Source organism: Sesamum indicum, linkage group LG7 (assembly GCF_026168435.1).
Source record: "Sesamum indicum cultivar Baizhima isolate 11 linkage group LG7, ASM2616843v1, whole genome shotgun sequence".
NCBI classification, from domain to species: Eukaryota; Viridiplantae; Streptophyta; class Magnoliopsida; order Lamiales; family Pedaliaceae; genus Sesamum; species Sesamum indicum.
In genome coordinates this window covers 7071458-7095127 of record NC_142663.1, presented here as the reverse complement: position 1 = coordinate 7095127, position 23670 = coordinate 7071458, and the positions used below count along the sequence as shown (strand labels likewise).

The window sequence follows — 23670 nt, the reverse complement described above, 5'->3', positions numbered from 1 at the left end:
TGCAATTATATACATAGTTTAGGGGCACAAAATGTATTTAACCCTAAAATTATAATATAAATGCAATAATTCAAATATATCTACATATTATATAGTCCCGAATACGCGTAGAATATAAAAATACTTTTCCATTTATTTATTCAAAACCTAATAATATAATCACCGACGTACTTAAATACATTAAAATTTTGTAACATAAAAAAATTGTATGTTTATCTTTCGTACGATAGGATTTAACAATATATATATGGAGACAAAGACTTGTGTACTGACGAAGGTTCCATGCGATTTTCTACTCATGCGATTTTAAATAAAGACTTGTATTTTCTACTCATGCGATTTTATATAATTCATGCGTGTTTTCTTTATCTTATCTTTTTTAATTTTTATTTGTAAAATTACATTTATACCTTTGCTTAGTAACCATTGGGTATATTTATATAAATTTTACTTTTAAATTTATACAATACATTTTAAATATATAAAAATAGATATAATATATATAAATATATATATATAGAGGGAGAGAGAGGGAGGAAGGCCGGCCAACAATGACGGGGGCTTGGAGGAGGAGGGTTGGCGACAGTAGCGGGGAAAAGGGAGGCCAATGACGATGGGTATAGGGTTGGGGAAGGGGGAGGGAATGGTGGGCGGCAACTGGTGAGGAGGAAGGCGATGATTAGGAAGCAGTGAAGGGGGATGGTGCAGGATGGTGGCGCAAGCGATGGAAAAGGTGGTTGTTGGGGCAATAGGGGTGGAACTCGGAGGTGGCAACAGGGTTGGGGCGACTGTGCCGATGCCGGAATCGGTGGGCCAACTGTGCCGATACCTTGCAATGATATTACAAAAATATGTTATTAAATTAACTTATTAAGCCATTTTACGAGCTCCCGATTGATTAAATAAAACTGTAATTCTAATAATATTTATTATTAGTTATGTAATTAACATATATAAATTATTAATAATTAAAATTTATAATATAATTTAGATATGTAAATAGTAACTAATACCCTACATGTACCTATAAATGAATTTTATGCCCACACCTGTTTTTTTTTTTTCTTTTCATACTCATACCCATATCCTATTAAGTGGATAGAAAACCCTACTCTAGATATACTGAAATTAAATGAGTGAGTACGGACAAGGTCTTCGTCTCTAAAATACCTATACATATGTAAAGTTTTAATACCAAAAGTACCTATGTATATTAGGATATCTAAAACCATAAAATAGATCTCTATTTACCTGGATTAATTTAAAATAATTAAATTTATAAATTTTTAGTAAATTAATCAATTAGATTTATTTAATACGTAAAAATTCTTAAATTTTTATAATTATATATTATATATTTATTTACATCTTTTACTTATTGATACAGCTTTATCCAATTCATAAAAAATTTTCCATATTTGTTTTCGTAGTACATCTTATTAAATTAACTTTTTAATGAAATTAATTAAAACTAACCTTGATAGTTTAGAAAATAAAAAACATAAATAAAATTAAGATTAATTAATTAAACTCGACTAATATATGGGTTACACAAAATTAGTTTAAACAGAAGTCGTAAAAAATAATCAAATAAAAGTTGAACACAAATTCAAACCAATAGAAAATGTAAATCAAAATTAAATATCTATCTATATCTTCATATAATTAAAAAAAATACCTTTTTAATGTTGTCAAATTTTTTGGCATGTCGTTTTCTATTTTTTTTCACTATTCTCAACTTTTTTATTTCTCTGTCTTTCAATTTACACATATCTTTTTCTTATCTCCACATTATGCCATTTTCTTCTTTATTTAATAATTTTTCATAAATCAAATAACTATACTTTTTCGTTTACATCTGATCTCTTCCATTAAAATTTGAACAGAATATATTAACGTTAACAAAAAAATTATATGAATTTTTAATTTACGTTCATTTAGTATTCTCATGTATATTTGATATTTATAAGGAGATAAATATAATATATATATATGTATATATGAAGTGATGTTAATATTATTAATATTTTCTTTCTTACAACTACAAAAAGTATTATATGATAATATTAAATAAAAGATAAAATTAAAAATTTTATGTAATTTTTCTTTTTTTTTTCCTAATGTCGGCATTTTTCATATGAATCATATCAAAGGAGGTCATGTGTAAATGATGAATTATTATAAGATGTAATTATATTATAATTTTTTTTTGAGAAAAATATAATTTTATATTTTTTTTAAAAATTAAATATAATAAACTATTTAATTAAATAAATATAATAAAATTTTAATTATACACACATATCAAGTATACTTCAAATGGTAAATCATTGCAGCTCTGATTTTTTACAGGCCGTTGGATCTTTAACAAGATAATCCAAATCCTAAACAACGGTTTTGATTAGACGGTCCAGAAAAGAGGCCCAAACGTCGCCTGCAGATGAACTCAAACTCAAACAATGGTAATTGGCGTTAATCCCCAATGTAAAAGAGCTTAACCTAAAACATGGAACAACCCCCCAAAGCTTCCCAATTGAGCTCCAGATTTACATGAGGGCTGCCCGTCTTCTTCTGCCCCGATTCAAGAACGCCGCCTCAGAATCTGCCCGCCTTTTCTCGTCTCCCGCCGCCCTGAAACGGCAGCCCTGGACCCCCTTCTCGGACTACTCGGACGGCGAAAGGGCTGTCTACAATCGAGCTCTGGAGTTCCAGCGGCCTACCACCGTCAGATATGAGGACATTTTTCCCAACACTGTGAGCTTAATTGGTAGAATAGTATACCCTCTGAAAGCATGCAAGTCCCCTGGATTCGGCTTCTACACTATGCTTAAAGTTAAGGCATCGAGTGGCGCTTCCCCCTATTTTAGGTCGGTAACCCCTTAGTTATTTTTGTTCTGTTTACAATTTAGTTATTCAATGTTTCGTTTCATATCTGTATACAGCATAATGCTCAAATTTTGGAACGACATGGCGGAAATATCGGTGCAGCATCTGAAGCTGAATGATTTAATTTATGTTTCGGGACGTCTAGGATCGTACATGAAGGTGGATGAAAATGGGAAATCGATTCATAAGTGCGAGGTTTGAAATGTCACTTTTTTTAGTAACAATGAGTTAGTTTTCTTTATTGCGTGAAACGATTCTTGTTCTTAATCTTGATTGTTGTGAGCAAGATACGATGTTCCTAGTGAAAAGACTAAACTAACATACTGGCGAGAGTTTAATTTGCGACGTTAAACTCTCAGGCGTTGATTCTTAGTTGTTTATTTTATACAAAGCCCTATTTCCTCTATGCAGGCTATTAGTCTTCTGAATGAAGTTCTGTTTAGTGAGTCCATATTTTTATGAAAGCAAATTATTGTGCTGAAAGAGCAGTTAAATAAAAATAGTTCCCACCAGTACAATGCGTTTATTTTTAGTTAGCTCATGGTTTACGTTATGTGTCACTTCTCAAGCTCTTTGATTATTGCATTTGCAGCTCGCGTCTTTTTCTCGAACAGCTTATGCTCCACTTGCACCTTTCGCAAAATGTCTGCTGACTACTTGTTCTATGGGATGAATTTGGGGACTTCAGCATTGAAACATTCAAGCAAATTAATATAAATGTTTGTGCAAATTTTCGAGTTCCAAGGGCAAAAAATCCACATTACAAGCATTTTATTTAAAAATATGATGTTGATTACTACATTCTCCAAATGAAGCTCTGGCTAGCAATAAAAATTGATATATGAATAGAAGGTACATATTTGTTTTGTTACCTCTGCATGAGTTAGATTAAGTAAATAAGTTAAAAGTGTGACGAATAATGCATCAAATGTATTTAATTGCTCCCTTCCCCTGACCTTTAATATAAAACTAAAAAATGTGTCACTATGTGATATAAAGGTGAAGTGTTGTCTGCGTACGGTGATCTTTTCTACAATGCAGCTCGTGCAGCTTAATGTCTCCTATCGGTACTGTATTGGTTTTCCTTCCATATGATGCATTTATATCTTTTTATAATTAAGTTTCATATGTAGGTAATTGTTACAGAGATAAATTTTGTTGCTCAACATGGTCTAGGGCCAGCTTACCAGAACCTCGCGAAGATAGAACATGCAGGTACAGTTCCTTCTACTTTTTCTTGGTAATTTTCGCAGTTGATACCCTCTTGGCAGTGCCATCTGCTTTTTACTTTCATCATCTTCTTTAAGTTGTAGGTGAATATAGTTTGAAGTGTTCAAAGAACTAGTAGCATTTGAAAATATAAAATAGTGAATTAAGCATTTTTGCCTTGTTCAACTGACCTAACGATATAGTTTCAGAAGTGATTAAGCATGAATACAGCGAAAAGTTGGGTTTAAGTATACCGTTTCTTTCTTTTTCCTTTTCAATTTGGTTTTCTCCCCATAGCAGCATTGATCATATTACTGCCTTTTGGGTGGGGTTCATTTTCTTTTCTTTTCTTTTTGCCTGTGTGTATGTATGTTGGTGGGGGGTAGTGGGGTTCCAAACTGAATTCTCATCCATTTACTCTTATCTGTTTCATATATCAGGCTGTCACTCTCTTCAATTCATATCCCAGCAATTCAGCCCTTGCTATGTTGTGTGTATTTTTATTTGCTTTTTCAATAATCCCATCCTTATCTGGATCCATTGACAGTTTCAGCTGAGGATATCATGCAGAAGCATAGAGACCGACTTCATTTGTGGCAAATATTCTTTGCCAACCCATGTGAGTGGTGGGATAAGAGAAACTGTAAATTGAGCCCAAAGGCTCCAGACTTTAAGCACAAAGATACCGGTGAGGCTCTCTGGCTCCAAGACAAAGATCCTCCATGGATCAAACAACAACTCCAATTGCTTGATTCAAGATTCAGCAAACGAAGCCCAGCAGGAGAACGCAGAAATGCTTGGTCACATCTGTCCCCTTTGGTCTACTATGACACATGAGAAACATTGAAAACTCAGTGAGCTCAAAAGGTGAACTTGACATTGCTCATTGTTGCAATTGTTCCAACCTAGAATACTCTGTTGTTTTTGGATCTTGAAACCCTATACGGGATGAGAAGATGGTGGCCAAGTTTCAGATGTTGGTTTGGCCTGAAAGCAAGTTGTTTTCAACTCTAAGCTGTTAGAAACAAAGCTGAAGTTTGTGGATATATACTGTACAGAACCAATGCTGGATACAGACTTACATTGGCTAGTTACACGCGGCTATTCTACCTCACCAAGATTGGGTGCAGTAGTTAATATGGTTGGAAAAGTCCATGTTAGTAATCACACTCGCCTACAAATTACTTTTGTACGATAGTCATAACAAACGTTTTCTCAATCCTGGAGCTTGTGTCTTGCAGTTCTATCAGAAATTCTGTATGATTTGATAAAATCAATTTTCTCCATATCCTCGCAGGTTCCACAGGTCAATACTGTGCATTGCTCGGAAGATAGATCTTAGGGAACCATGCACTCCCGGAAGCTGTAGTTTGGACTTTTGATTCCTATTTGAGAGGATTTTATGGGTGCATTTATGCATTCTCGGAAGAGCCTCTGTGGCCTAACTACGTAATAGAAACAATGTAAAGGGGGAAAGTGAGAATCTCCTGAAATATTTCAATTTTCAAGGGATCATTCTTGAAAATCGAGTATTATCCTTCTAAACATCAGGACTTGTGAGAATGATGGATCAAGACAACTGCCTTAGGAGCATATATAATATAAATACACCATGTTTGGAGTCGATTTTGTTCTGTTCTTGAAGACCGTACAAAATGTCTTGATATAGTTGGAAAGGTTGATTTTTGTGACTGTCCATTTTAACCCTAGATGTTTCTTCTCTTTACATGTGCCACTTTTGAGCATGAACTGTGTGTAATATTCTTAGATGTGCTAATTCCTTCAAATTTCATGCGTTAAGTAACAACACTCCTTGCTACAAGGGGTCTAATTTGCTTTGGATATTAGAAAAAGTACATTATATGATCATGTCTTTGAGATTTGATTGAATTATACATACTTTTTTTTAGGCTGAAAATTATTATTAGGGTTTTACATTTTGCCAATTGAACTATGATCATTTTTACATTTTCGGATTTAAATTTTTTTTGTATTAACTTATCATTTGAACTTTACAAAATTTTGTACTTTGTCATTTATAAGTACTTTTTAACCAAGTATTTTGTTGAAAATAATGATATGCAGTATGCATGTGATATTTAAGAGTTATGTGATGTGATATTTTTATATATGTGATGTTTTTTTGATAGAAAAATCAACAAAAAAAGGTATATATAACAAAGTGTAAATTTCATAAAGTTGAGGTAGTAAGTTAATAAAAAAAAAAATGATGATAAAATATAAATATAATGTGATATTATTATTATTATTATTATCAGTTTTAAAAATATTGCTTATTTATTGGGACTGTAACGCCCTTTAAATCAAATTTCAGGCGAGACATTCTTAAATTTTTTGCCGGTTTCACATATTGCTAGACATGACGACATAAGCAATGTGGTACGAAGTTATGGAGAAATTGAGTGCGAAATATTATCTATTTTGGGTATTTTAGTAATTTCGTCATATTTACTATTTTTTCTCTTGCGATACCCACAAGACTGGGAAACAAAAAGCAAATTTAATAGTTGACTAAAGGGCATTACAGCCATTTACTCCGTCAACGAGCAAAGGTATTTGTCTTTGATTGGCGGGTCTAATACGAAATATAAGGGCGGCTCTCCGCCACACAACTGGTGGCTCCACCACTTCCTCCTCCTCCTCCTCCTCTGGATAAGCTCTCATTCTTTGTGCACAATCAGTAACATCAAATTCCAAGAATTGACAGATATGCTAAATTCATTGAATTACAATGTGGAACATCGCTGTCATGCTATGCAAATCATGTCTAAACCATTTCACTATCCCTTTATGTTTGATGGGTTTTATTGCAATTAACATTTCGCATTTGGCTCTTTTCTTTTCTTTTTTAATAATTTATAAAATTTGATTTATTACTACATTATAAGTTAATTCAAAGCTAGATACTAACACTTCGATATTTTTAAATCATCGAATATATTTAAAGAAAATAAAAAGCAATATACTATTATGAAAAATTTAAAAGTAAACTATATATGTGAGGCTCGACCCCGTAGCCTCTTGATTGTGAAACCTCAACCTTACCACTCAAGCAAAACTTCATTAGCGCACAATTGGGGCAGTTTGCTTGTTTTTATTTTTTGACGAAATGATGAATTATATAATTTATATTGGATGATATCTGTCGATCATTTTTCTTAAAGCCCAAAATGAAGGAAGTGAGCCTCCACTGAGCAACCCAGCGAATCCAAATCTGTTGGACTATGAAAAAGATACCGAGCACAAAGACGCATCCTATTTATTAGATTGACTCATCAGATACACCATACGTATTTTTGTCATCTTGAGACAAATCGTATAGAAAAATTTTCAAACAAACTCCTCCTAAATCCTTGATAACCAACCTGACAGTAGCAAGTAAAATAGAATTTGCAGAACTCGGGTTGACTGAGCATGATTCATTCAAACTCTTATGTATTCTTCTAGATAAACCCAAATCGCTATCCGTTTTTCTTCGTTAACTAACCATTCAACTTTTAAATGGTACATTACACATTGCAATCATTTTCGGATTTTGTTCTCAATCAGCCTATAATTAGACTCCATTGTGTAGCCATAATGGTAACAAGAATCACTTATCCTAACATACTCTTTTTTCTTGATTTTTCAGTAAGTTTCTTGCACATTTCGCACTCCACACAATCATTATCTCAATATTTTATCAATTCGCTTCGATTATTACACTATTGATGTTACATCATTTTGAGTTCCCAATTATTTATTCAGTAATTCAAAAACTGACTTAAACATTAAAATACTAACTCTTATTTTATAGGTTAATTTTTCTTTAATCTTAATATTTTTTCAAAAGTTTTTCGACCATTATGATGATGCTGCAGAAACTAGAATTAATAATAATTTACCTTCTGTACTTTTAAAAATAAAGCAATACACCTCCATGTCTAAAGAAGTAAATTGTGTTATTTTATAATATATAGGGAAATAAATTATTATTATTTTTTTATAAAGAATAATTTGTTTATTTGTAATATCATTGATGATTTGCTTGCAATTTTTTCCGCTAAAAGTAGGATACACACCCATATAAATTTCAATTGTGAGGTAAGCTTTATTTTTTGACCTTTTTTTAGGATTATTTGACACTCAGTCTATTGTGCGAGTAAGCTTTATTTTTTGACCTTTTTTTAGGATTATATTAAATGCATAATGTCCATTTTGCTCTTTTTTTTTCACATTTAAATTTATTTAAATATATTTGATTAAATTAAATTATTTATTAGGTCCAAATATATCAGAATAAATTATATTAATTTATTTTAAATATTATAAAAAATATAGGAATCTTTTTGGCTTATTTTTTTAACACATAGAATTTTTAACTAAATTTAAAAAATACAGGATAGTTTATGCAATTTATATAAATTAACGAGGCTATTTTTTATTTTTAGAAAATGAAGTATATTAGTAAATATGATTCGTGGCGGGTCTAGACTTGCCCTGAGGACCAACCATGCTATATGGGAATGAGCAAAATATATATATAAAAAAATAATTGTCATCTAGAAAGTTCCGAATTAAATGCAAACACTTTCTCACTTTCTTCATATTACTTTTTATTTTCTTACCAGTTATGATGAGAAATAGGAATAATTAAGAATTAATTAAAAGTTGTTAATTAAAAATGAGATTGCAACTTCAATTTGGAACTTAGGAGTCCGACTTTTGATTCCTTCACTGATTAATCTTTGAATAAAATAGTGAATTTCCAAAATAATATATTTCAAAGAGGTTTTTTTTTTTTTTTTTGTCTAATATTAACAAAATTAGAGAATTTTTATCACATTTTAATTATACTATGGCTGCTATTACCTAACCTTAGATATTATTGTAAACTTTGTATCTATCTATAATCTATAGTATTAATTAAGTGGGGTGGGTTTTTTTTTTTTTTTTTTTTTGATAGAAACAGTAATTATATGATCACATTAATATTTTAATAAATTGAGTAAGACATATCGTTCTAATCAATATATTAATATAATTAAAAATTATAATAAATATTAACAGAAGTGAGGCAAACACTCACGCAATCGGGGGATTCAAATCTATAACATCAAACTTCACTACAAAAAATGCAACATTTAATCATGATAATTAATAACCAAATAGCCATAGCAAATAGTCATTGATGCAACGGTTGTTGGTCGTGGTATCTGTGAGCGTGTGTAAACATTTTAGCCATGACAAATATTTTTACCATGACAAATAACTTTTTTATGATGGAAAACTATGGTCAGTAAAAAATATTTACCATAATTTTTAGTTTATAACTATTAAAATTATAACCAATAATTATTTTTTTTTCTAGTGCTTGTTTATGAAACCTCAGAGTTAAACCCGTAATTAGTCTAAGATATCATCATAGTAACTACCGTTGATAAACAAAAACGTATTTAGACTAAAGTACTCCCAATTATATTTAATTTCCCACCATTCTTTAAAGATAATTTACTATTAATAATTTGTTTACTCATGCATATTTAAGATTAATTTAATCAATTTTGATTCGTTAAATAAAAATGTAAATTTTTAACATGCATTAATGATGCTTTGGTTACTACTATACGATTATATTACTCTAAAGTATTTTAATTAAAAGTAAATTAAATCATATTGAAATTTTAAAAAAATAATAATTAAAAATCTTATAAAAATTACTGTATCATAAGTCTGTCAAAAATTAAAATTTAAATCATTAGAAAATAAATATAAATAAATTCACTTTTTATAAGAATTTAAAATAATATATTTTTAATTTAATAATTTTAATCTTATCACAATATCCAAGACAGACTCATGCAATCATACAAAGATAGTGGGAAAAGAGGTCACTATAGTCAATGAGCCGCCTCCGTGGGGCATTTGTCTTTAAACTTTTTGTCAATCACATTTTGACAATATTAATATTAATTATAGGAACAAAGAATTCCATTTGTCCCCATCTAAAGTAGTCTTAATTTTTTGACAAGATTAATTGTGCAAAATTACTAAGAACCCCTCCACTTCTTCCCTAATTGAGCAACTTTAGACCACAATTTCCAAGTTTTTGCATTATACCACCACTTCTGTGGAGACAAAACTGAGGATAAGTTAGTAGTAAGTGACTTGAAGATAAATATAAATTTTTATTTAAATTATAATCAGCAAATATCGTGAATTTTGACTAGTTTGTTGGACGGAAATAAACATTGATAGTATTAGATGTAATTTTTCAAATTATAAAAAATTTATGTATAATTATATTAAATTTTAGAGAAAGACGATGTAATTTTCGTTTAAAATTTTTATATGAATGTGATGGCAAAAACAGGTACAAAAAAACGTGGGCAATTATGGGTAAGTATAGTTTAACAATTTCATCTAACCTTTTGTGTTTTTAATTAGTTGATTTAAATTGATAGGTACCATTTACCAAAAAAGATATCGACGGGTACCACTACCCACCAACAACACTCCACACCTCCTCCTACATTTACATTTTTAACCTTCCCATTTATTGTTCTAGCAAATATCCCTTTATTTATTAACACTTCAAATCCAATAATTAAAAGTGAAGAAAAACAAATATTTTATTTAAAGAAACTTTTTGTTCGAAATTTTATTTTAGAAAATAGTAATTGACTATGCATTATTTTGAAGAGAATCAAGCACCACAGCAAGCTGTTATGAGGGAAATTATTGTTATATTTTATATTTTATGAGGTTAAATAGAATATAGGTATATTTAAGGGTGGAAAGTGTAATTAGCCCAATTATTAATCCGCTACATGCAAAATAAAAATATTTTTGTAAAATTTTGATATACAAATGTGTCCAGGGTTCATTTTGTCATTTTGGAATAACAAGAAACGTCATTTCAGTTCCTCTCCTCCCCGACCTTAAAATTCCACCTCCGTCCCAGAAGCTCCCTCTACTGGACTGGAGCAGCCTCTAGTTTTCTCTCAAACGCCGACGCGAACATGGCGGTGACGGACTTCTTCGCAGGCGAGATAGCCACCGAGCTCCTGAAACAGCTCATCACCATCTCCAGGAAATCCGCGAGCTGCCGGTCAAGCGCGGAGCAGCTGATCGTGTACATACGGGAGCTCCTTCCCATCATCCAAGAAATCAAGCTCACCGGCAACGAGCTTCCCCAGCACCGCCAGCGCCAGCTTGATACCTTCTCCCAGGCACTCTCCGGCGGCCTGGAACTGGCCAACAAAGTCCTCAACTCTCCCCGTTGGAATGTCTACCGGAACATACGATTAGCCCGGAAAATGGAGAAGCTGGAGAAGACCATCTCAAGATTCATGGAGGGGCCCGTTCAGGTTCGTACTCATACATAAATATCTTTTCTTTTCTTAGTACTTTTTCTCAACCAAGAATTCTCGTCCCATGTCACTGCCGCAGGCGCACGTGCTGGCTGATGTGCATCACGTGAGGGTGGACATGGAGGAGAGGTTTGATCGGCTGGAGTGGCAGTTGGGAGCCATGAAGATTGGTGCGGACGGTGATGGGGGGTGGTTGGGAGCGGCGGTGAAGAGGGTGGAGGAGGAGCAGAGGTGGTGCGAGGATAATTTGGTAAATTTGGGTGGCACTGGATTGGAGCTTGGGAAGATGAAGTTGAAGCAGATGCTGCTGACCGAGGAATTCAGTGTTGTTGGGATTCATGGGATTGGTGGAATTGGCAAAACCACTCTCGCTAGAGAAATTTGCAAAGATGAAGAGATCAAGAGTATGTTTTTCTATCCCTCATGTCGGATTTGGGATAACCTTAAAAGTGGAAATATGAGAGTTTTAACAATTGATTCTGTTATTGTCAGGTTATTTCAACAACAGAGTCTTCTTTCTGACAGTATCTCAATCTCCAAATGTGGAGCAATTGAGGTCAAGAATATTGGGAATGGTAACAGGAAACACCATTGTGGGTCATGGAGATAGATCTCCACAAATGAATCTACGGTATGATGTGGGAGCTTCGGCGCGAGTTCTTCTGGTTCTTGATGATGTTTGGACACAGTCTGTTCTTGAACAACTACTGATAAAGATTCCTGGTTGCAAAATATTGGTAGTTTCGAGGTTGAAATTCCCTCCATCGGTTGTCAATTGCTCCTATGAATTGGATTTGTTGACTGAGAATGAGGCAGTGTCCTTGTTCTGCCACTTTGCTTTCGGACAAATGTCGATACCTCTTGATGCTGATAAGGAGCTGGTTAAGCAGGTAGTGATAAGATTATAACTAGTTTTGTGAAATCTGCCCTTTTCTTGGCAAGTTGTATATTAAAATTCTCGATGTTTGATCAATAGGTTGTGGATGAATGCAAGAGACTTCCATTGGCTCTGAAGGTGATTGGAGCTTCACTAAAGGGCCAGTCGGAGATGTTCTGGACGAGCGCCAAGAACCGGTTATCACGGGGGCAACCTCTGTGTGAGTCCCATGAAGTTCAGTTACTCGAACGAATGAAACTGAGCATTGATTATCTGTCTGAGAGGGAGAGGGAATGTTTCTTGGACTTAGGTGCCTTCCCAGAAGACAAGAGAATCCCACTCGATATACTCATCAACATGTGGGTGGAGCTACACGATATAGATGAACAAGAAGCTTTTGCTGTCCTGGTTCAGCTTTCCGACAAAAATCTCCTTACCCTTGTGAAAGATGCAAGGTGTGTTGCCTTAAATTTCGAAATTTGAATAAGTGCCATTCTTTCATATTCTTGTCTGTCTCAAAATGATTATGAACCGTTGATTCAGCTGATTGGAGAATGTTCTGACAGTTCTTCATATGCTCATTTTGCAGAGCTGGAGATAAATACAGCAGTTACTATGAGATTTCAGTTTATCAGCATGATGTATTGAGAGATCTTGCAATACATCTAAGCAATGTGGGCAGTGTAAATCAAAGGAGGAGATTACTCATGCCAAGAAGAGAAGCAGGGCTCCCAAAAGACTGGGAGAGACACGTTGATGAGCCCTTCAGTGCCCGAGTTATTTCAATACATACAGGTGCTTCCTTTGTTCTCTGTGGAAACTTCCATCTTAGAGGGTCCAAGCTATATGTTCATCTATCAAACTTTCAAGCTTAGAGGCTTCATGTGTTAAAATTCTCCGTTGCAGGTGAAATGAGTGAGATGGACTGGTTAAGAATGGACTGCCCGAAAACTGAGGTCCTGGTACTAAATTTTGCATCAGACGGGTACTTTCTGCCTCCATTCCTTGACAACATGCCCAAGCTCAGGGCCCTGATACTGATAAACTGCAGCACTTCCAACAGCGTCCTCCACAACACCACCGTTTTCAGCAGCTTAACTAATTTGAGAAGCCTCTGGTTCGAAAAGATCTCTCTCCCTCTACTACCCGACACCACAATTCCCCTCAAAAACCTGCAGAAAGTCTCGCTCGTGCTATGCGATATAAGTAAAAGCGTTAATCGTTCAGCTGTCGATCTCCCTCACCTCTTCCCCCGGCTGTCAGAGCTCACAATGGATCACTGCATCAACTTAACCGAGCTGCCCTCAAGCATCTGCCAAATGCAGACACTCAAGAGCCTGAGTGTCACCAATTGTGACAGTCTCCAAGAACTGCCGTCGGATTTGGGGAAACTCAGCTTCCTCCAAATCCTAAGACTATCCGCCTGTCCGAATCTGAGGCGGCTTCCACCAGGAGTTGGCAACCTCATTCAGCTCAAATACCTCGACGTTTCACAATGCGTTAACATGGGATGCCTGCCTGAGGGAATTGGTGGATGTGCAAGCCTGGAAAAGATTGATATGAGAGAGTGCCCACAGATGAGGAGTTTGCCGGTGTCGGTGGCGTCGCTGCCGTCTCTCCGCCGTGTCATTTGTGATGAAGAGGTTTCTTGGCTGTGGAAAGACGTGGAGAAGGGCCGACCAGGTCTTTGTCAGGTTCCACAGGAGTGTTTTACCTTGGACTGGCTGGCTGAGTAATCCATTTCCAGTTGTTTGTTTCTTTAGCAGGTTGCCCGGAATCTAACCCCTGTTCTTGGGAGTGTAGGCTGTAAATATGGATAATCCCATCTGGATAAGAATCAGTGAGTATCTACCTCACTGCTTTGATTTTACTCTCACAACTGCATTACCTCATTACGTCATAATACCTCAACTACCGGAAATACGTATTAAAACTGACCACAAAATCTTCATACACAATAGAAAATTCAATCCGAATAAAACAAGCCTGAACAAGAATCGACAGCATCAAAACCAATCACACGAGAAATAGACAATAACTATGCATTTGTCATGCAATTTGCGTAAAATATCAAATTTGGATTTGTTTTTATGTAACTTTTGGGCAGCATCCTGGAACCTACCCATGTCCCACTCATCGTACTACAAAGTCGTGGGACTTTTCGGGTAAGAATTCGAGTCTTGTAAGAGGAAAAACAATATCCCTAAAATTTTAATTTGGAATCTTTTTATTATTTGAAAAACTATAAATATCTTGTTATTTTAAAATTCGTCTAACAACAAGCTCATTTCATTAGTTCACTTTAGGTTTTTATCCAATTTTTATGGTAAATTATGATTAGAAAAAATTATATGATGCATTTTTCTGTTGATATTCCTATATTATTGTGATATGATATTTGTTCTTGGGTATATTTGTGTCGTTTTAGGTGTTTTCTTGGAACTAAAGCATGTAAAATCAAAAAATTCCAGTAGCACCGCTACTAAAATAACTCGTGACCTACGGGCTTTAAAAAATTCAAGTGACAGAAACCGGCTTCACTTTTTCCATGACTACGGGTTATCAGACATGCGATAGGTGGAAAGTGAAGATCCTTAATTTGATTGCTGATGAGAACCATATTTTGAAGCACCTTATTTTTTTGTAATTATTTTGAAAATTTTAGTAGGAATAGGATTAGGAAGGAAATAAAAACTCTTTGATGGTATGTGAATTCCTTGAGAAGATTCTGAAATTCACATAGAAGCACAAGAGAAGACGAGTCGACGAAAACAGATGCACATTAGTACGTAGATGTCCAAATTGATGATTGGATTTCTAAACTCTTGTCGGAGTATGTTATACTTGGAAATATTCCTGAATTATCAGTTGTGAATGAAAATCGGAATATCTCAAGGGTCTAATTAATAATGTGAACGAAAACCTCAAAGAGAATTGCAGATATTGAAAGTCTAAATTGTTATCAAAATATGTTATCTCGGGATATATTCCTAATAATAATGTATTGAAGTTTGATAAAATTAATTTTGATAGATTTTTTATGCGTACCAGAAGGGTGAAAATTAATATGCCATGCTACTTTAGTGTAACATATAACTTTGAAGATGGAAAAATAATTATTTGATTGTTTTTGTAATATAATTATTATGTTATTTAAAAAATACAATCGAAAACAAATATGATCTTTTACATTCGTTTTGAAATAACTTTTATTTCTAATTAAGTTTTAAATCTTTATTTGTGTACGATTAATCTATAAAACCAAGCAAGATATTTAGCTGACAAATATGTTTTAATCCTACTGCTATAATAATAAATAAGTTCTAAAATAATTTCCTGATAAATTAGTTGAACAAAAGTTTATCTTTTTTTTTTTTTTTTGAAAAACACATACAACAAGGACAAAAGATTTTAAACCTCCGTCCAATAATTATATAATTTTATCAAATATCATAAATATTAATAATTTTTTAAACAATAATAATATTGATAATTATACCAAATCTCAAGACAACACTCCGTAATTTACCCAATTCGGAAACAAAAAAATCTCATTTCATCACAAGCAATTACACCCACACATTCTTGACTTCAGCTCTGCATGTAAAATGTTTACAAAAATTTTGTCATCAGCCAACACAAGGCAGTGCTCTTTCTTCAAGGCTCATTTTAATGAAATCAAAGTATACAAGAAAATAAGAAACTGAAGTGCATTCATACATCCTGAGTACCTCACTAACTTAAAACTCTGGAGAATGTACAAGCATACAACTAATCAGAGGAACCTGGTTGGGATATACTCATTTATTCTCAGAGGGAAGCTGTAAAATTCCTCGTTTCTGCTGTCTCCCTTCCGACGTTGGAATGGGACCAACCATGGAAGTCCTCTGTCGTCAACAGTGTGCCTGGCTTCTAGCGTGTTGTCCAGAATCGTCCCGACTATCAGTGCCACAGTAGGTGGTGAAGAAAATATTGTATTCAATATGTCATTGAACTGCAAAAGGATAATAAGATCGATTGTCATCGCGTAAATGAAAAACACATATCCTGTAAGTGTTTTGATTTCAAGAAAATTAAGGAAAGCAGACAGGTTCATTGTTATTACCCATCCTCCATTTGTTCTGACAGGTCCATGCCCAGCCACATCTGTGTTCATGATGAAGTATTGGGGTATTGATATACCTAAGAAGAGGGAGACGCCCAATACGTAGATGTTTCGCATGGAATTGTTGTTTGTGAACTGTACGAATGAAATCCCAATAGCGGCTGTAGAAAGAAAGGGAAGAACTAGTAACTTCTCTAGTTAAAAGAATTGAGAAACGAAGAAGTACCAGTATCGGCAGTCAGGAAAACTACTTACCAACAATACCATATAAGATGCAGTATATGGCAGCAAATATCGGCAAAGGAATTGATGCAAAAAAGGCTCCGAATTTTCCTGCAAAGCAAGAGAGCTCGAGTATAAATTTACAGAGAAATAATACAACTGTTTGTGCCCTTTCCCCTTGGTTCTTTCGCTCTCATTTTCTCTCCTACTATCATAACCAGCCAATGCACCAGAAAGGTAAATAATATAGGGTGGGCAAGGCGACGAACCAAATATTGAGAAAAAGATCATGAAAGCAGTGGATATCTGAACCACTCTTCTGCTCCCAACACGAGTTAGTCCCAGGAGGCCAACATTTTCCCTGCAGAAATGAAGAACCAGAACAATCGGACGACTTTATGGTGAGGTTTGTAATGCAAGAAAGATAAGCGCCTTCTATGTAAGAACCATTCGATAAGCGTATGTATGTATCACATATAAAGACTGGCAGGCAGGTCCAACTATAGTAGAAACAGCATCAAACCATCATCATATTTAGATATCCTGACCTATAAATCTCTATAACTATGAAATGAAAAGTTCAGTTGTATTATACACTAAAATTGCACTGGACCTTCTTGCAATGCTAAATGACAAGATAATTTAAAATGCTAGAAGCGTGTAAAACAAAACAGGTGTAAGAATTTGAATGTTTCAAATGCAAGGCACCAGGTTCTTACACAGAAGCAGTAGAGCCTACGGCAGCACCAAATATCCCTTCAAGCAGCTGACCGATACCCTGAAACAGAACGCGATAATGCCATGAATTATTTGAAAAGAAGCATGTCAGTTATCTAAACAGTATATTGTAAACATCACAGACCTGCAGACCAATGCTCCTGGTCAGCACATGCCCAGGAGGTGAAGTAGCACCAGCAAGCCGTGCAGCAGCATAAAATGTTCCAGTGGACTGCAATATGAAATTTTATGGCATCTAAATACCCGTTGACAGTCAAAGTAGTACTGTAGTAATACAATCAACTTGTCCCAATGAGATTGAAGAAGATATACAATCATCAGGTACAATAAAAAAAAGGGTTAATCACAATGACATCCCCCAAAAGTTAGTATAATTGCAGATCCTCTCTCTCATTTTCCAAAAAACAAAAAGCATTTCCATTGTCAAAAACCCAAATAGAAGATGCAAAAATGCCAAATTATCCTTACTTGAAAATAAAATAAAAAAGATATATCAATGAAAATGTTTTCCCTTGAAAGTGAGCAATAAGCAGAATAATTTGCAACCCACCCTTCCCCTTTTGAACTTACAAAACCAAATTACTACGAGGGCAAGTAATTGTAAGGTTTTAGATATATTGTAACATCTTACTCTTCTTTTAAGAAATTGTCTAAGGAGATGTACTTTTGAAATCATCGGATCGGTAATATGTTAATGTCATGTCTACTTGTGTTAAATAGAGCTTAGAATATCCTTTTTCTTGTAATGTTTGCAAGAAATAGATCCAATTATGAAAAAGGATACATTGCAAATGAGAGTTTGTTACATCATTTTGTAAAAATCATGATAAAAATTTTAATATGATTAAAGAACTAATACTAAAAGATTAACCAATAAATTAGCTAGTCCAATAATTTCAGCTAAATTACAAACTTTAGCCTTCTCATATAATTTCACAACATTGTTTGAGATAGTGAGATGAAAATATTCATTAGTTTTCATATGCAAAGTATGGAAATATAAACAGGAAATAAAAATAATAATAATAATAATATAAGACTAATGCGACATCCAACAGAACGCATAATACAGACAACACTATGACCATTGACCCCCTCGAAAATTTTTATTCACTAGGAATTCAAGTACAACAAACGATAAATTGAAAAAATCAATTAAAATTTTTACGTGCTCTCATTATTCTCCATCCAAAACCCCAGTGGAAGAACGGACAAACAGAAAAACAGAAGAAGGTGTCAAGTAAAAACAGTAAACTTGGATGGAGGTATTGGCAATTTTAAAAGGGGAAGTGTGGCATTCCATAATTACAGGTTTTTGTAATTAACCCTAAACAAAAAGCTTAATTCTTTTATGCAATCATCATAACCACAAAGAAAGCTTATAAAATAAAAAGTTCAAAATAGGCAAAAGCTGGAATAAATGGCAATTTACAGGTAGCAAAAATAAACAAACCTCAGCAGAAGAAACAAGTGCAGCACCCATCATTCCAAATACATGACTTGCTCTGAATATAGGAGTACCCCATTGAAAAGGATATGGAATCTTGATCCTGCAATGAAGTAACATTAGCAATGGGTGAGAAAAAGGTATATTTCAGGAGACAGAATCCCAAAATTCAGAACATACCATGGAGCGGATGACATGAGAAAAGAGCGATCTGTACGGCAGCTTAATTTGGTCTGCTCCCGGACGTTGTTGTAAGCACCAGCAACAGTAAGAATTGCAGCAAAAGCCCAGACAAATCCAATGCAAACAAGCAAAGCAAATCTCTCAAGCATGGGCCGGGCAACTGGATGGATGTGTTGCAAGTACTGCATGTAGTGCATGCTTATTAATGAACCTCTGTTTTAGAAGAGAACAAAGACTCCAAAATGAAACAACAAAATGATTCTTACTTGTTGCGAAATAACCAGCAGTATCAACATGGGTAAGCCAATTTCCACACAATTACCAAGCTGTACAGGATGTAGCAGATAAGTGTAACCAACTAGATTTTCTCATACTTAGGATTAATGTCATGGAGTGAAGCTTTAAGGAAAACAAAGAATACCTGCGGGAAACCTCTAGCAAATAAGCCAAGACCCACTACACAGACAGCTGGCACTAGAACTACTGGACTCATGAACCTGTCAAAAGTAAAACCTAATTGATGAAGGAGATGGTGAAAATGACGGAACCGGCTTGAAAGTGCTTAAGAGAAAAAAGAATAGAGAAAAACTCATTTAAGTCTAGTGCAGACGACAAACTGAAGTCCATATACATGCATTTACCTTGTAAGGTTTCTCCAGACATTGCCGTATCCAAGTATAATGTTCACAAATGAAGATACTATCAGTGACCCTTGAATGGCTCTCATGGTGTGAGTGAATCTCTACAAGCACCAGCAGAGGTTAAGAATAATATCCCGAGTCAAGCAAAGGAACAGTGGTAATTATCTACTTAAAGTAAGCATGAATTCTATTAATTAAGGTAAGAGAACTCAAGGTGGAAGTCTGTAATCCGCACTTGAAATAACGCAAAATTCACCTGTAACTATTTCAATGTTTTGATTAAGAACGCAAAAGGATAATTTTGTGTTAACAGCAAGATAAAGTGAGAATGCATATATGGAGGAGTTATAACAAAAACCAGACAGTAGGCTACTTGTATGCTTCGGATATATTTGACAAAGTAAGAGATTATATTTAAGAAGTTCGAAAAAGGCTAACTAAGAATGTCGGAATGGACATACCAATTCTATCTTTTGGCCTGAAATGTATAGGAAATGAACAAGCAAAGGGAAAAATATTCATGAACTTCAAGCCATTTTGGGACAAAATTTGAAAGGTGATACCGTCAAGTTCAAAAGAAGAGTTAAACATAGCATCAAAAGAGTTTTTACAAGTCAAATATAGGAACATATCAAACAACAACTAAACTTCAACAAATCCAGGTTATTTCCAGTACAGCATTATTAATTTTAAGTAGGCCTGTTAGGGATCAAGAAAGCGTGATTGTCTACCAGTGTAGAAGTATGTTACTATGTTATTTAATGCGTCACATAGATATTGCAAATTCTAGATCACACAGCCAGGAAACCGAAGGAATCTAATCCACAAAAACGATGACGTTACCCTCTTATGACACGTGCAATACAAAATATTGACTCGATTACAGTAATTCCATGATTATAGTCAATTTAAAAAACAACCACATTTGCATACATCTGCAGAGTAGAAGTATGTACCATGTTATTTAATGCTTCACATAGATATTGCAAATTCTAGATCACACAGCCAGGAAAGGGAAGGGATCTAATCCACAAAAACGAAAGTGTGATGTTATCCTCCTATGACACGTGCAATACAAAATATCGACTCGATTACAGTAATTCCATTATTACAGTCAATTTGAACAACCACAATTGCATACCTCATGCTCGCTTTGAAAATCACTATCAGATAAATCATTGATGATTGCCAAGACCGATATAACATAAGCAAATGATGGGCCCATCACGGTCGGAAGTCGCGTGCCAAACCATGTCTGCAGAAGAGTATTCACTCCCGACATAAAGAGCAATGCTTGGATCACTCGAGCTTTATCGCCCTGTTCATAAGACATGGTGAAGCTTCAGCTACCATATAATATGGAATAAACTACTACAGTTAATTTCTCTGCGTTTAACAAGATTTCCAGAATGTGAATGGACGTACAGGGCCACCACCCATCCGAGGCACAAGCATGGAGGCAATCATAACCGTTGTCCCAAGCATAACAATGTAATGTTGGAAACCCAACACCGCTGTTTGTACTGCAATAAGTGCAAGACATCAACAGCTATCAACAGGATTACCATATATAAGTACATACACACTCGCATACGCGTCTGCACAACTAAGGCTACATAACAGTCTGTGTAAGAGATCATGAATACACAAAGAGGTCCTAATTCCAATTCCATTTCTATTTTAAGAACTCCCCTTTCTCATATGCAGACACTTTCTTGGACGAAAAATTTTCAATTGACCCAAAATTCAACAAAATAATGTACTTTGATCTGTAAGTAAATTAAGAGAAAAAGTCCCCACAGGAGCCAATTTATCAAACATCAAGGGCCACCAAAAACAACCCAAGTAAACATGCAAGCCGGAAAAGGTTGTCAGTGAAAAAGGGATATGCCTTTTCAGGAAAAAAGTGAATAAGCATATACTTTCTTAATTCTCTTTGACCAGTTTTAAAACTAAAAGTTAAAAGTTCCCAACAAATCTTTGAGCAGCAAAACCGCAAACCCCAGAAGAAAAAACAAATCCAACCAAACCCATCACACGCCAAAGATGAGTAATTTCGAGTGCAAGAACATGAGTTTTTATATACGCAGCCGCCTGTCAAGAGAACGATTACCGACCCCAAGAAGGGTTGGAGTGGATGCAGTAGTGGAGCTGAAGCAGCTGTTCCGCGGGAGGGAAAAGAGGCCCTCTGGCAGCACCTAGAGGCGGCACAACGGCCGGCGGGGGAGCCGCCTGACTCGGCGGCGTCTGGTGGTTGTGATTTTCTGTCTCCACCATTTTTTCTTCTTCTACACTTGAACTACAAGTCCTCCTCTTCCTCTTCTGGGATTTTTCCTTCTGCCCCAAGAACTCAGAACCCCACCAGCGTACTTAATCACCGACACCTGAATAAGATTTTCCTCTAGCACATGTACACAACCCTGCAGAGCTTTTACTGTGAAATCTAGATTTTCTTGAAAAGGCAGAAAATTTCAAATAAAAAGCAAGAAACTTTATAGCGGAAAAAAAAATATTGTACAGATCAGATGAGTGCTGGATGGTATTAAAAGCCAATTATTATACTAGTTGATTTCTGACATATGATGAAAGAAAGAGAAAGAGAAAGAAATAACGCTGAATTGCTTTCAACGAGTGAGTGATTGATGAGTGAGAAGAAGAGAGAGAGAGAGAGAGAGAGAGGAGGGAAAGGAGGTTGGATTACGTTAAGGTTTTGTCCCTTTCCAGGAACATAACGCATGGGTGTAGCGCGTGGGACCGGGAACTTCGATGTCTGAGTTTCCAAGAATACCCCTCACTCCTGTCTCTATCACTCTTTTGCCCTCATTCATGCATACATACATAACATTTAGATTCATTGTCCGAGCGTTTTGTTATATTTTATGAAGATAAAAAGAAAAATATAAAAATAAATAAGTGCGTGTTAGAGATAGTATGTATATTTGAATTTATTTTTATAAATAATTAAAAATAAATATTATATGTTTAATATTATATTTTTGGAAATAAGAATTATTATTTATTATCAAATTATTATCAAATCATATTTTTTAGATATATTTATGTATATGTGTGTAATTATTATTTATTATCAATTTAATCTCGGAATAGTACATACCCCTATTTAAAAAGCAGGTTCCCTCTTATTTTAGAATGTGAATGTTACCCTCATTTTCCCAACAAAAATGCCATTATTAGACAAGAGAAACTTTATTGGATTTAATTAATCTTCTACCACGTATTTGCTACTTCCCTAATATTATACCCTATTCCAATATTATTTCTAATCCGATTAAGGAAATGAGATGGCTCATTTTGTTATTTTCAGCAATTGGAATAAGGTTTCCATGTAAATTAATTATTACACTTCTATTGAATCTCATGTGATTTATGATAAATTTGAAATTTGAAATTTGATGTGGGAGCCACATATTTATTGGGTTAAAAGACCAAAATGGCCCTAAACCAATTCTGAAATAATCTTACACTTCATAGATCTACTTCATATTGAATAATCTTACCCGTTCTGACGATGCCACTGTATATTTGAATCTATTTTGAACTATAGTGCGTAATTTTTCACGTTAAAGTGATGTGACAGGTTTAAATGAAACATTACTTATTTTTTAATCGATCTATCTGTGTTAAGCATCATAGGATTATTATAATTAGAGCTTACCCAAATATTCTTCTGCTCTTGATCTATGAATTATGATTGCTTGTTTTCAGGTCTGTAATGAATTAAGAGATGCTATACTATACCTTGTTATGATCATGATATTCTCAATAAAAGCGGGAATTAGTCGAACTGACGCTCTTTATTATGCATAAGGAAAATTATACTTTTAATCCCACATGATAAGGGGTTCAATAATTTTAGTTCTTTGCATTACGAGATTTTTAAAATGATCCCAAAATTGATAAAACTCGATACATTTAGCCATTTGCTTTATGGGGTTTTCAAGATGGTTTTAAAATTGAGAAAACTCGAT

The 23670-nt window shown here is 34.4% G+C and overlaps 3 protein-coding genes across 6 annotated transcripts; 2 read left to right on the top strand and 1 right to left on the bottom strand.

The window, feature by feature from the left end:
- The first annotated feature begins 2442 nt into the window (after positions 1-2442).
- Positions 2443-5844, top strand: LOC105166221 (protein OSB1, mitochondrial). 4 transcript variants are annotated; one of them, XR_016066300.1, is made up of 6 exons: positions 2443-2867; positions 2943-3081; positions 4020-4101; positions 4643-4962; positions 5154-5251; positions 5393-5844. XR_016066300.1 is itself a non-coding variant. In XM_088882352.1 (5 exons), exons 1-4 carry the CDS (start codon positions 2551-2553, stop codon positions 4930-4932), a joined length of 828 nt encoding a protein of 275 aa, XP_088738478.1. In that variant the 5' UTR covers positions 2443-2550; the 3' UTR covers positions 4933-4962; positions 5393-5844. The 4 variants fall into 4 exon arrangements, 2 of the variants coding, with proteins under 2 accessions (XP_088738478.1, XP_011083794.1); XM_088882352.1 differs by lacking the exon at positions 5154-5251; XR_016066299.1 differs by having other exon boundaries at positions 2444-2867; positions 4643-5251.
- Positions 5845-11012: 5168 nt separating this feature from the next.
- On the top strand, positions 11013-14215 carry ADR1-L1 (ADR1-like 1). The gene is made up of 6 exons (XM_011085491.3): positions 11013-11465; positions 11548-11872; positions 11961-12358; positions 12445-12800; positions 12935-13140; positions 13252-14215. The coding sequence occupies exons 1-6, from the start codon at positions 11118-11120 to the stop codon at positions 14079-14081; spliced, it is 2463 nt and encodes an 820-aa protein (XP_011083793.1). The 5' UTR covers positions 11013-11117; the 3' UTR covers positions 14082-14215.
- A 1654-nt stretch (positions 14216-15869) lies between these two features.
- PDE135 (Xanthine/uracil permease family protein) lies at positions 15870-22327 on the bottom strand. Its single transcript, XM_011085490.3, has 14 exons — positions 21799-22327; positions 21107-21204; positions 20823-20999; positions 19682-19782; positions 19462-19537; positions 19307-19366; positions 19038-19222; positions 18864-18960; positions 17535-17621; positions 17392-17450; positions 16942-17033; positions 16706-16783; positions 16451-16611; positions 15870-16339 (listed from the first exon to the last, which is right to left on the bottom strand). The coding sequence occupies exons 1-14, from the start codon at positions 21956-21958 to the stop codon at positions 16121-16123; spliced, it is 1650 nt and encodes a 549-aa protein (XP_011083792.1). The 5' UTR covers positions 21959-22327; the 3' UTR covers positions 15870-16120.
- Positions 22328-23670: the final 1343 nt, after the last annotated feature.